At 36.0% G+C, this 14,297-nt stretch overlaps 1 protein-coding gene across 10 annotated transcripts in view; it reads left to right on the top strand.

The window, feature by feature from the left end:
• Positions 1–13,991, top strand: part of LOC127789754 (sister chromatid cohesion protein PDS5 homolog C-like) — a 72,047-nt gene extending 58,056 nt beyond the window's left edge. For 4 of the 10 annotated variants that reach the window (XM_052318719.1, XM_052318718.1, XM_052318712.1 and 1 more), the window contains 7 exons: positions 4,778–4,863; positions 5,894–5,945; positions 6,349–6,432; positions 6,540–6,580; positions 13,109–13,186; positions 13,277–13,614; positions 13,704–13,991. In XM_052318719.1, coding sequence (XP_052174679.1) covers positions 4,778–4,863; positions 5,894–5,945; positions 6,349–6,432; positions 6,540–6,580; positions 13,109–13,186; positions 13,277–13,562 — 627 coding nt within the window. In that variant the 3' untranslated portion in view covers positions 13,563–13,614; positions 13,704–13,991. The remainder of the gene's footprint in view (positions 1–4,777; positions 4,864–5,893; positions 5,946–6,348; positions 6,433–6,539; positions 6,581–13,108; positions 13,187–13,276; positions 13,615–13,703) is intronic. The other 6 variants (XM_052318716.1, XM_052318714.1, XM_052318717.1 and 3 more) reach the window with 6 other exon arrangements.
• The last annotated feature ends 306 nt before the right edge of the window (positions 13,992–14,297 follow it).

The raw sequence follows: 14,297 nt of genomic DNA, 5'->3' as shown, positions 1-14,297 counted from the left end.
TTTCCAGCAACTAATCCTGATCTTGATGCTACAATTTATGAAGCTAAGCCTATTTCTAACTCTTCATTTAAACTCTTTCATTTTTACCTTCCTACTATAGCTATCAGAAAAGAAGTTAGGAGTTGTACACAGCATCCTATCTCCAAATTTGTTACTTAAGATTCTCTGTTTGCCACTTATAAAAATTTTCTATCCTCTTTAGAATTTGTAACAGAATCCACAAATTGGAAGCATGCTATCAATAAACCATGCTAGAAACATGCTATGGAGGATGAAATGAGAGCTCTAATGAAGAATATAACACATGGGAAATCACTGAATTTCCACCTGATAAGAAACCTGTTGGGTGTAAGTGGGTTTTCACTGTTAAGTACAAGGCAAATGGAACAATTGAAATATACAAGGCAATATTAGTGGCTAAGGGGTTTACTCATACCTATGGAGTGGACTATGAAGAAACTTTTTCCCTAGTAGCAAAACTGAACATAGTACGAATTCTTCTATCATGTGTAGCTATTCTAGACTAGGACCTACTGGATGTAAAGAATGCTTTTCTACATGGAGAGCTAGAAGAAGAAGTATATGTGGAAATCCCACTAGGTTTCAACAATTCAAAGAAGCAAGGGAGAGTTTGCAAGTTACAAATTCCCTATATGGTCTTAAGTAGTCCCCCAAGGCTTGGTTTGATAGGTTTAGTAGGGCTGTAAGTGTTATGCGCACTAAAGTGCAAAAGGGTGTTGGAGCCTAAAGCGCAAGGCAAGGCGTGCGCCTAATGGAACTAGGTGCATGCTAACTAAAAAAAAAAAAGAAAAATGTATATTCTAGTTGAAGAATAAGGTATAAAATAAGGTCAAACTTTTAATAACATATTCACGAGCATATTCACAAGTATGTTATCAAGAAGAATTAAAAAATTCAACATATATTAATGAAAAGAATAATAAAAAATTCCAAGAGATGCAATTTAAAAGTTTTTAAATCAATTTAAATTAAATCTTAAATAATTTATAGGTCTTAAATCTTAATTAAGATTAACTAATTATGTATTTTAAATAATCTTAAAATCATCCTCATCATTAAGATCAAACATTTTCATATTTTTATCTTTAGAAGTATTATCTCTAATATCCTCTTCTTCCACATCATCTCCCTCTCCATCTTCATCATGTTCAAATTCAATTTGAGCATTTGAAGTAGTAACCCTTTTATTCATTGTCAAATTTGTAGTTGAAGTAATAAATATAAACCCTAAACAGTAAAAAATTAAATAAAGTAATAAACAGTAAAATAAAAACCCTTAAAAATAGTTAAAAAAGTCTAGGCGCACCTAAGCCCAAGGCGCCTTGGGCCTAGGCATGCCTTGCTAGTATGCGCTTGCCTAGAAGCATTCTAGGTGCCCAAGGTGCACCTAGGTGCGCTTTGCGCCTAGGCGCACCTTTAATAACACTGATAAGGCTTGGTTACTAGCAAATGCTAATCACACCATGTTCTTTAAAAGAAAGGAACACAAGCTAATTGTTCTTATTGTTTATGTTGATGACATAATGGTGACAAGAAATGACCATGAAGGAATACGTCAATTGAAGGAATACTTGGGGAAGAATTTGAGATCAAGGATCTTGGGCAACTAAGGTACTTCTTGGGAATTGAAGTAGCCAAATTAGACAAAGGCATCTTTATTTCCCGAAGAAAATATGTTTTAGATTTATTAACTTAGACAAGTTGTTAGGATGTAAACCTGCAGATTCACCCATTGAAGAAAATCACAGACTTAGAGCTGATGAATGAGAGAAGGCTAACAAAGGCTGGTATCAAAGACTGGGAAGCGTTTACTGTTTTCTAACCATAACCATCTAAATGTAGAAGGATACATGGATGTAGATTGGGCTGGATCCCCAGATGATAGAAGATCAACCTCAGATTACTGCATCTTTGTTGGAGGTAATATAGTCACATGGAGGAATAACAAACAATTAGTTGTGGCTAGATCAAGTGTTGAAGCTAAATATAGGGCAATAGCTCTAGGCATATGTGAACTATTATGGGTGAATAGGGTTGTGACAGAATCAGGATTGTCTAAAAAGAAGCTACGCTTACTATATAGTGACAACAAAATTGCAGTCAACATTGCTAATAATCCTATTCAACACGATAGGACTAAACACATTGAGATCGATAGACATTTCATAAAGGAGAAACTAGTCAATGCACAATTGTGCATCCCATTTGTTCAATCAAGGCATCAGCTGGTAGATTCTTTCACCAAGGCTTTACACAGAAAGGACTTCATGACTATGATATCCAAGATGGGTATGAAGGATATCCATACATCATCTTGAGGGGGAGTGTTGGAATCTTAGGTAAAAGAGGGCTGGCAAGACAGTTGTTATAGCTGTAAACATATGGTTATTATAGAAATGTTGACCTTGGTGATGCAAGGCTATAAATGGAAAATTCTATGGAGGCAATCAAGGAAGGCTACAAAGCAATCAATCTAAAGAATCGTGAATGTATATAAGTTGTAATTAGGATGATTCTTGTATATGTTTTCCTTTATGTATTCTTTCCTTTCTTTTAAAATTCCTAGACTGTAAATTCTGAGGTTATCAATATTGGGTAATCCAAAGGGGCAAGATGTCTTTGCCTACAGTTTCAAAACCTAGTTTCTTCTATTTTTACATATTTTATACGCATTTTGAATAGATGTGTGCCTCATGTGCCTAAGGCTCACGCTTCGCCTTGTGCTTCACACCTAGGCCTCAAGCATTGTTCTGCTCCTCAGTGTGTCTTGTGCCTTTCACAACTATGGCAACGACTTGCGATGACGGCAGTATTGGTGGCTATTTAAGAAGCTAGGGTTAGGTTTTTCATTTTTTTTTAAATAAAAGGCTAGGGTTAGGGGTTTTGGCTCTAATATCATGTAAAATAAAAGAATTTTTGAAAGTATATTTTATAAATGACTTATATACATGCATCCTATTCTAATGTAAGGAAACCATATATTCTAAGGATATACACAAAATACATACAAGTCATCTAAGTATATATAGCTACTTAATATAGAGATTATGATCAAATATCATGATCCTCTTAACAGTTTTATCATGAGTGACTGCGTGATTCCCTCCCCCACTTCCCTCCCCCCTCCCCCCCCCCCCCAACCCAAAAAAAAAAAAGGTTAAAAAATTAGTATGACCAGCCATAGACAATAAAAGCTCAACAGGATGGGTATTGAAATCAGGAATATGAACCATTAAATGGAATGGTTAGTGAATTGATATTAGGAGGTTCAGTCACGATTGCTAAATAAATCTTTTAGTCAATTCTTTGTTGCTTTGTACTCTGCTGATGTGGGACCTTATTTTCATGTTTGCTTGTTATTTTCACATTATTTAGGGTTTCTTGGTTTCTCCTTTTATTGGCATTGCTTTAGTGTGTATTAAAGAATGATTTTTGATCATTATGCTTTCTATTTCTTTTCCACTTGTTCTTGAGACATTTGCAATGCCTTGCATTAGCATTCAGTTGTAGGTTTCTTCTTTTCTCTATAAATGATAGGTTTTATTATTATCTTGGGAAAAAAAGAGATGCCTTGCCCTAAAATTCATGAAAGGGGTGTATTATTCATTGAATCCCTTCATCTATAAAATAATAATAATACTAATAACGCTAATTATTTCCACTTCAATAAACTACTGATGCTATTTGTTCATGGTTCATCTGTGCTTATTGATAATATGAATTTGCTTACATTTTGTTGATGTTTTTTTTGCACTGTAATAAGGAAAAATAGGAAGTAAACGAAAGAAACTGGTTGTGTCATTCATTTATAGAATACAATATATCATCATCCCATTCTTATACAGCTCTTGATTGATAATTATGCTATTAGATGTGGCAAAACTAATCTGTTTTTCTGCTATTAACCTTTTATCAGATTTTGCAAGATATTTATTGTCGTACAAGAATTCCTAACGCTTCTAATCTACATCTTTAGAGTTGTATTTGCACAAGGTGTTTATGTCCAAAACAGTAGTCTGATATAATTTTATTATTATTATTTATTTATTTATTTTTCTGATATTTGATATAATCCTTTAAATGTTGAATTCTTTACCTTAACTAACATAAAAAAATTTGGTTTCCTGCTCATCTTCATTACACTCAAGAACTATTCTTTTCAAGAAAACTTTATCTTAATTTCACAGTTTATTTTCAACCCAGTACTGTATTTTGGTAATTTTTTAAAAATAATATTAATTAAAAAAAGAACTTGGTAATGAGTGCGATGAAGTGCAAGAGAGATGTCTCGTAGGAAAATTTTGGTCCTGTGAGGTTTGGGCAGGGACAAAAAATTCGATCTATGTAATTGGACATAATAAGATGATTACAAAGAAACATAGAGAACAAAAAAAAAAAACTGAAGATGTGATTATCTTCCACACATTCAACTGTACATGATTTATAGTTTTTACTTCATTAATACAATCTTTTTATAGTTACTTTAAACTATTAGTTGATCTTTTACCAAGTTAGGCAAACTAAGAGAGATTGTGGTTGAGTGGTGTTTGGTCGGAGGTCAGATCATGAGAGAGGAGAATCAATGTATACGTGCTATCATATTATGCCTCTTTCTTTTTCTTGAAGTTGTTGATGATTTCCATAACTATTCACCTAGATAAAAATATGCAACTCCTATCTGTATGTGTGATTTTAATAGCCTTTAGGATATCTTTTGCATGCATCGATCTGATTCCCAGTTCATATTCCAAATCAGATATTTGAAATGCCTCATGAAGGGAAGAGTTACGGTGAAGAATTGGTTGGTCGTAAGATAAAGGTTTGGTGGCCATTGGACCGAGCGTAAGTAGTCTATTAATCTTGATCTTCTGTAGTCTATCAAATTGACTGTTTGTTTGGTTCAACTATCTTCTAATTGTTCTACATCTCATGTTATATTTTCTTGAGAATTGAAGAAATTGTCATGTTATTTCCATTGAAATTTGCGAGTCACCCCCCCCCCCCCCCCAGTGGGAAAAAAAAAAAGAAAATGAGAGTAAGTTTTTACTGGAAAGCTTGATTTTAATATTTCCACTGAAACATGCAGAAGTCTTTAATGTGGAACACGTGGAAACTCACTGAACACTAGAAAACATTCTGAAACAGGGGCTTATCTTGACAATATGAGAATTATGAAATAAATGTGCTTTTATTTTTATCCTCCAGCTATATGAAAATATTTGAGAATTGAGAATAAAAAGATGTAGTATACATATTACAAAGTTTGAGTAAATGTGAAGTGTAAGAGAGGTATAAAGGGTAAGAGAGAAATTGGATATCACTTATTCTCTTTCTTAATTATTATATTTTGCTACATCTTTTATATAAGTATGGCTGTTGGCATTTTTTTTTTCCTTATTATGATGTGTAGGTGCTTCTATGGAACTACAAGTATTAACTTTTAATTCCAAGTTTATAGAGCATTCATTATCCTTTAGTGAACACTATTCTTATATTATTATAGAAAGGAAATTAACCATGTAGAAATTTTTTAATATCTCTGTTATAGTTATTTTTTTCCTTGCAAGTTTTATTAAGTTAGAACCATAGGCATATTTAAAAATGTAAGTCCTTGTGGTTCACATAATTAATTTATTTGAGGCTAATTCAAATGGAGGTTGAATTTACTTTCAATACTTTTTTTTTTGTAACTTTAATTTAGAAAGATGGATAGATCTCAAAATATATTCCATTATTCCATTGTTGAGCCTGTTAAACATTTACATTTGATGCTTTACCTCGTCTTTACTTATTTCAGCCTATGTGGGAGGTTTTATATTCTCTGTATTGTTCTCTGGAGTTTTTATGTTTCTGTATTATTCTCTCTCTGCAGGTTTTATGAAGGAGCTATTTATTCTTTCAACCCTAGAGAAAGGAAACACCGGGTGAGAAGACTGATTGACTGAAACACCTTTTTGACATGAGTATCTTTTATATCTTACTCTGTAACTGGACTGATGAAATGTAGCGGGGCTTGATTCTATCTGCACTTTTTACTTAGGGCTAATGTTTGCATAGTGTTAATCAATGGCTTCGATCACTTCCTTCAGCCTTTTGCTAGCTTTCTCTTATTCTTCCCCCTTGTTTTTTTTACTGTGTTATTGAAGGTTGCCTAATCACTCGAGTAAGGTTGTTGCTTTTTTTCTGCTCAGTACCTAACCATATAAATCTGAGTACCCCTTGATAGCTTCGGTTGCTGCTATATCTGAGCTGCATCCTTCTTTTTTTTTTTTTTCCCCTTTCAAAAAAATGTGGTAACTTGTTAAATTATTCTGTCCTTTTTTGTAGGTATTATATGCTGATGGCGATGAAGAAATATTGGATCTCAGTCAGGAACGCTGGGTACTAATCGGAAAAAATAATCCTGAGAAAGTGGGTTGTTTGCAAAATAGTTTACCTGTTCAAACTTTTTCCCATGTCCATATGTGTGCATTTCTCTTTTCTTTTCTTTCTTATTGCTGCTTGGACATACTTGACAGGGGCAAGAGACTGACAGTCATTCTGATCCGTCATTTGACAGGTAAGTGTTGTTCTTAACTGATGTTTTCAGCTCCACTTATACCTTAAAATTTTGCTTTGTTATGTGTTAATTCTGAGCTCTTTATCTTTTATACTCTAAGGAATTGCCAAAACATATCTATTATTAATATTGGTTCTTGATTTATATTTTGACTTTTAACATAGATCTGCATTGTGTATTTGATATTCTGTTTCAATTAGGTTAACGTGGAGTTAATTTGGTGATATTTTAGAATCATAAGGAAAACAACAAAAACATCAGAAGCTTATAAAAAATGTTGAGATTGTCTTGAATTCATTTTTGGATAACCCAATCCAAAATATGATAAGATAGGATTTCTATGATCAATCCAAAACTTAGCGAATTTAGATAGAATATTCGACCTCTCATATTATAGAGTTGTATATCTGATTATTAGATTGTGGTGGAGTGCATTAATTAGGGTGCAGGTGAAAATATGAGTTTGGGTTGAGAGTGAGATAGTTATTGTCATGACCCCAAGGATATATTAGTAATACATGTCATATGTTTCCTTATTAGTTACATTAGTTGCATTTTATGTTGTTGTTGTTAGCATCTTCAATTGTAAGCCTATAAGCCTATAAATAGGTGAGTAGTTAATGAATGATTTGAATCTCAATTCCCTCTCTCAATACTCTCCCAAGGCTTTTCTCTCTCTCCCTCAATTCTATTATGTTCTTCCTTGCCCTCTTCTTTGCTCTATCTTCCTCAAAACTCTTATCCAAATTCCTTCCTAGACCCTAGCTAAACCCTAGGGTCATGTCAATTGGTATCAGAGCTCTCGTTCCTCGGCCGACTTTCTTCGTTGTTTCTCGGAATTAGAAGGCGACTTTAATAGATGAATTTAGAAACATAAGGCCACGGAATTGATCGATCGGTGACTTGTGTGATTTCGTGTAGCAAAGGCGATTCCGTGCAACGAATTCCGAAGGTTGATTTTCGGAATTGGAAGGTTGTCGCAATCGGAAGCAATCCTTCAACGATTGAGATCAAGGCAATTTTCGCAAGTGGTGATTTAAGCGATCTTATTCAGAAGCAAATTCCACAAGTGGTATCAGCAGAGCTCAGTGAATCGTAGAAGCAAGTTCCAAAGCTTACTCAGGAGATTTCCGAACAGTTGGATTTCAATTGTCAAAATTGATAGTGGTGAGTGTCAGCTCGGATTTGAAGGAGAAGTAGGTGGATTGGCTTGGCTAGGATTCTGGTGATTTTGTTCGGAATTGAGGATGAGCAAGATGGGCGATTCAAGGAGTAGTGAATTTCGAAGAATTGAAATAGCGCATTGAGCGAATTAAGAATTGAGGAGAATTCCTATCAGAGCTTGGTGATTGGGTAAGTGGACGCAGGCTTGGGCAATTACCATAAGAATCCAAGTGATGCTGGAATCTGCGACGAATCTGATATAGAACAGGAGGATCGTGATCTGCATGCGGCCATAAGCTATTGCTCTCAGTGACGAAATCAAATCAGGTAAGGAGGAGTTACGTAGCAAAAGTTACTTCAAAAGCAAGACGGTGGACGGTGATTGGGTGCCGACTCCATTGGGGCTAGCCTTAAATCAGTTTGATTCTAGCAAACTCGCTGCATGTGATTGAGGCGAAAGGCAGGAGCGGTCAAGAACGGAATTTCAGATCTAAGTTGCTGCATGTGAAGGGTGAGTCAACGAAATTGAGAGCCAGCGGCTTGAATTCTGAACTCGAACTTAGAGGGAAGTTGATTGTTCGTTGGCTAGAACTCAGGCGGACATCTGTTGAGACAAAATTCTCAGGCTAACTGCAGAAGCCTGCCATTTCTTGAAAACTAATCGAAGTTGTTTAGATCAGAGATTTTCAGACTAATTGCAAAGGGGAAGTGTGGGGTTCAAAAGTTGCTTGGCAGGTTTCCAAAATGGCTTAGAATGGGTTGTCTGAAACCATTCAGAGCTAGTAGATTGTTTGAGGTGGACTCGGCAATGGATTTGGAGGCTGTTGATCATTCTAAGAGGCTAAATTCGGAAACTAAGGAATCCAAGGTAATGCAGGAGGCAATGACCCATGGCCTAAAGGACAATGCAGCCAGCAGAGAAAACATGAGGGAGGATATAGCTGCCTCTCAAGAAGGAATGCAGAGAGACTTGGAGAGGCATTGGGAGATGATGGAGCAACATGTCCAGCGAATCAACAACATGTATAACATACTGTCTTCACCACCTCAATCTAGGTTATCACCGAATTTTCCTCCCCGGGCAGTAGCTGATCCAATTCTACCCAGCCAAGGCACCCTTCCTATGACCTATGGCTTGCAAGAGGCAGAGGAACTACTGGCCTTGAAATCGAAAATTCAAGTAAGATGTTCATCTTCCCACACTTCCAATCATACTCCAATGTCTAGGGAAGGGGAGATTAGGTGGACTGATCTTGCTGGAAATTAACATGACCAATTTGGGATGAAGAAGAACATGATTAAGGTGATTGAGGAGTTCAACAAATTAAGTCAGGAGGGATCGATGACAGATTATTGGGATAGATTTGAGGAGTTAAGGTCCCTATTGGGGAGTGATCGACCAGCTCTGACGGAAAACTATTCTGTATCAAGATTTGTTAGTGGTTTGAAGGACAAACTGAGGTCAATGGTCAGGATGATGATGCCGACAACTATGAAAGAGGCAGCCGAGAGAGCAAGGTTGCATGAACTTGCCTTGGAAGCCATTTTTAGAAAGCAAGAGTTGCAGCCTAATAGTTATATTAAGGGCAGCCAACTGATTGAGGGAGCTTCTAAGGTTGCAAATTATGACCAGCAGGAATCTGAGGAAAATTTGGAGCTGGACCTGGCCAATTATAACTGAAAACTCCAGCAATAAAGAGAGATCGGACATGGATATTAGCGAAAATCACAGCTTATATTTGCAGGAAGCTGATAGAGTAGCTTCGGAAGATGAGGATGATGTTGCTGATAGGTTCCATGCCAATGATGAAAGACATCCACACAACGAGGACTTGGACCAACGGAAGAAGTAGGAGGCTGAGGACTCGCACAATCCTGCAGCAACTGTGAGTGATAGTCTTGTTGTTACTTCAAAGGGTGTAGATCATTTACAGGTGTTAATTTTAGTAGAAAAGGAGCAATTAAAACTAAGTAAGCAGGAGAACAACCATGTGGTTCAAAAGATGAGGGAAAAGGAGGCTGCTGCCACGCGGTTCAGAAGTTCAGATATTGGAGAAGGGATAGTTGACATGGAGGTCCAGGAAGTCTCTATTGAAGATAAGGAAGGAGAAGAGGTTGTGAAGAAGGGAAAGGATATGACTACACCAATCTCGGAGTTTGAAGATTATAATGAAATTTTTGTTGAGGGGAACAAAACTCTTGCTGTTTTGTTTATTCCTCTTTTAGTTGGAGAGCTGCAACGCCGAATCAGATTTTGGCCTGCAACGAAGTTGGAATTCCTTTCTATGATTGGAAATGATATGGTTGCAGCTATAACGGAACAATTGGAACCATTCTCAATGGAAATCAGAATGAGGGGGATGGCTGGACTTGCTGTTGCAACAAGTCATAGTACTGATGTTTTTGAAGAAAAAGACACAAAAAGGCAAAAGAAAAGGAAGATACGAGATAAGTACAAGAAAAGGCGAAGAAAAAACCAGATTGCTAAGGCTGGAATCGGCTGAGTAATGGGGTCAACAACTATCAATTCTTGGGGACAAGAATTGTTTGAAGGGGTGGGGATTGTCACGACCCTAAGGAACCCCAAGGATATATTAGTAATACATGTCATATGTTTCCATATTAGTTGTATTAGTTGCATTTTATGTTGTTCTTGTTAGCATCTTCAATTGTAAGCCTATAAGCCTATAAATAGGCTTGAGTAGTTAGAAAAACAAGCTTAATGAATGATTTGAATCTCAATTCCCTTTCTCAATACTCTCCCACGGCTTTTCTCTCTCTCCCTCAATTCTTTTCTGTTCTTCCTTGCCCTCTTCTTTGCTCTATCTTGCTCAAACTCTTATCCAAATTCCTTCCTAGACCCTAGCTAAACCCTAGGGTCATGTTAGTTATCTCTTTTTGTAACCCGTTATTCACATATTGAATTTTGTTCCTTCTTCACTTGTGAATGTAGGCAATTTGTTGAACCACGTGAAATCTGTGTATTTGATTTTGAGGCTTGACATAATTTTTTTGTGTTTTTGCTTGTTCTGTATGAAGTGGTATTAGATCTGATTACCTAACAAATGGTATCAGAGCTGATCACCTAACAAATGGTTGTGACCCGGAGAACAAAACGAGGCCCCAGTAATTGCCTTTTCAGTTGGATGAAAAAAAAAAAAAGGAAAAAAAGGCTTTGGTGGTTGCATGATGGTTGCCTTGTTGGTGACACCTTTTTGGTGATAGAAGAACCTTCAGTCCACAGCCTGATTCAGTGAAATTGCTAGACAATTTGATTACAGGTCTTCTTCTTCGTTGGGTTGAGGAAAATCTAATCAGAAAAATTTTGCTAAATAAAAACCTAAATTGTTTCTTGGATTGCCAAACAGGTGCCATGCATAAACGAAAAACAAATTTTCTTCTCCAGATAGAAAAATAAATTTATAGATCTTTTACTAAAACAAGCTCTGCTTGTTAGGGTCTGATACCTCCTTAATTTTCCACTAGCCACCAAAAAGAAGCCCACACTACCTCCACCAATTTCTGTGCGGCATAACAAGCTTATGCCACAGTGGGGCCCAAAGTCCAACAATTTGCAGGACATCAAAAAGGCCATCACAGAATATCACGACCCAAAATAAGGACTGTGATTGGCACTACCCCCTAATTGGACTGTGTGCTCTACTAGAGAGTTGTATGCCTCACATCATATATCTTAGAATATTGCTAGAATATTTTGTAGATCTTTTATATATTTTTTGTAATCTTTCCATAGTTTATTACATTTTTAGGTTAGTCAGAGGCCTTATATATACCCATTGTATACCTTCTATGGTACAATATCAAGAATACTTTGAAATCTTTCCATAGTTTATTACATTTTTAGGTTAGTCAAAGACCTTATATATACACATTGCATACCTTCTACAGTACAATAACAAGAATACAATACTCTTACTTTAAGATGGTATCTTTTGTTTTTGTTTTTTTTTTTTTTTTTTTTTTGGCTAGGTTGCTTTAACATGTTACCAAATAGATATTTTCTGACAATACTCTTACTTTAAGATGGTTCGTTTGGTTCAATCTAGTTTGGTTGTTGAATTTTTACTGGGTGTAATGCCCAGCTTTGGGTATATATATTGGAGGTGGAGATTTTATTTATTTCACTAATTTTACAGAATTCAAGCCAAGGTAGAGATCGTTGAGATTGCTTGAATTCATATTTGGATAACCTGTCACAACCAGCAATGGGGCCCAGGATCAGCACCTCACCCTTGATGAAACATAGGCCCATTAGGATCAAACAAATCTTTTTACGTATCATATCATGATAATAATAACAATAACCAATAACTGAATCTCCATAAACAAACTAAGTAACTATTTATACAGTCCTTGCCTGTAATAATCAGAGCAAACTGCTAATAATACCAGTGCTAAGAAAATAAATAACGCCCACAAGAACAATCATGGGACATACCAAGGAGAATGACTAAGCTAATTTGAACTTGACTGACTTTACTCAAAGCATCAGTTCCGTAGTTGAATCGTGCTCTGGTAAAAATTTATCAATATTTGTGTCTAAACTCAGGGAATAAACAACATATATTATGTGGGGAATTGAGAAAAGCAATACACCTGAGTTTTTCTAAGAGAAAGCTTTTCTCCTGAAATAATGCAAGAAATTTTATTTTTCATAATAAAAAAATGAAATGCTTTTTTAAGAAAATTTCTTTTCTTTTTTTTCTTTTACATAATTGATCAAAAAACCAAATCTTTCAATTTTATGGAAGTGCACTAAGAAAAATAAATCTATATTATAGTTCAGTCATTGGCCACACTGTGCCAAAGTAAATAACAGATCCCAATGTGTTGGCCAACACATAGGGTTAGCATCACCCCTGCAAAATAGGGTTTGATCAAGGTGCACCAAGTCTAATGTCTACTGTTATTAGCTTGAAGTATTCTATCAAAGGTCCTCCAAAAACATTTATTATATGCAAAAGTCCATGTATCAATCAATGGGACTGAAAATTTCATTCATAAAAATTAATCAACAGATCTTGGTAATTCCATTCATATGAAATAACCTAATGCATTTTGTAACCATATCCATAGCAACATCAATTAACCAATGAGATGGTTGGAGGTCTAGAATTCATGTAGCTGACTTCACCTTGTGGGATTAAAGCTTATAAGTTGTCATCACCTAAGGAACAACTAGACCCTTAAAATCCTCGGAGAATAAAGTTGATCCACTTTTAAACCAACTGTTCATGCACTGTCCTGCATGGCTTTCTCCTATGTAACTATTTATCCGGTTATCAGATTGCTGATAGTTTTTCCTTGTGCTAATTTCTTATGGCTTTTGGTTGTCTATTTAAGCAGACCAAAAAACAAGAAAGCAAAAATACTGTCCCAGTCGTCAACAAAGGAAGAAAATGCTTTCTCTTCATCAAAAAAGTAGGTTTGCAATGTATTTTATAGTTATGGATATGTTTTAGTCCCAATACACGTTCCAATGGGCACTAGCTCTAAACGTAAGTTCTTTAGCCTTTCTAGCAGTGGAGTTTCTGGGAGCAAATCCAAAGTTCAAGGCCCAAAATGCAGCAGCAAATCCGAAAATACTTCTGGTCTTGATGCCCTTACCTTTGCTGTTGATAAGCTGCAGCATGATGCATCTGAAAGCTATGAAAAACCAAATGACAAGGAGCAGAAATCCAATGTCAAGTCAAATGCTTCAGCACTTGAAGCAGCTAAACCAAAAAACATACTGCACAAGGGAGTCGCCAGTGGTGATCTGCCGGAAGGAAAATTACATGATTCAGATGATGCCTGAGAAAAATGACATGGAAAGTGGAAAAACAGCAACAAAATGGCTGAGGTCTGAGGTTTGTCGCTTCTGATTTGGCCCCCTTTATTTCAATGCTATGCTGCCTCTGGTACATATGAGATAATTTTATCTTATTCTCCATTGCAGCCTCATACATGCATCTTTTTTGGACTTTAAGAGAACTTCAGCTGGGTAAAAGCCAAGTACCCCGGAGGCCAATCTGGATCTGTTCGTCGCAGTAGTTAGTCAACTTTGTGATCTCCATGGCTTTGGGGCAATTTTCTCTTAGTCCCAGATGCACCTCTTTTTTGTATTCAGATGTAATTAAGCTGCTAGCTATGGCTATAATTAGATTGCTTATTTTTTTCGCCATTGTTGTTAAAAGTATTATAATGCTTTTATATGACTATGATATAGTAGTTAGTAGTTACCAAATCTGGTGCCTGGGTGCTTCTTCTTCTGCTTGCTATGTTTGGTTTTTCAGGCTGAGCTATGTAACTGGTTTTGGGTAGGCTGCCATAAGGTTTGCCTTAAAATTAATGAGCCAGTTTAATTCGTTATTGCTGCCGGATTAATGACCTTAGAGAATGTATGGCCACACACACACACATATATGATTTAAAATTTATATAGCAACTTCACCTAGTGGTGGTTAGGCATGGGATTATTTCAGTTAAACAGCTGAAAGAAAAAAAAGGTATGATTAGACCCCAATTATTTGAGTTGATGAGCCAGTTTAAT

The sequence above is a fragment of the Diospyros lotus genome, chromosome 14, assembly GCF_014633365.1.
Source record: "Diospyros lotus cultivar Yz01 chromosome 14, ASM1463336v1, whole genome shotgun sequence".
In the NCBI taxonomy this organism is placed as follows: domain Eukaryota; kingdom Viridiplantae; phylum Streptophyta; class Magnoliopsida; order Ericales; family Ebenaceae; genus Diospyros; species Diospyros lotus.
Note: the sequence above shows the minus strand (reverse complement) of the source record. Positions and strands in the feature narration are given on the sequence as shown.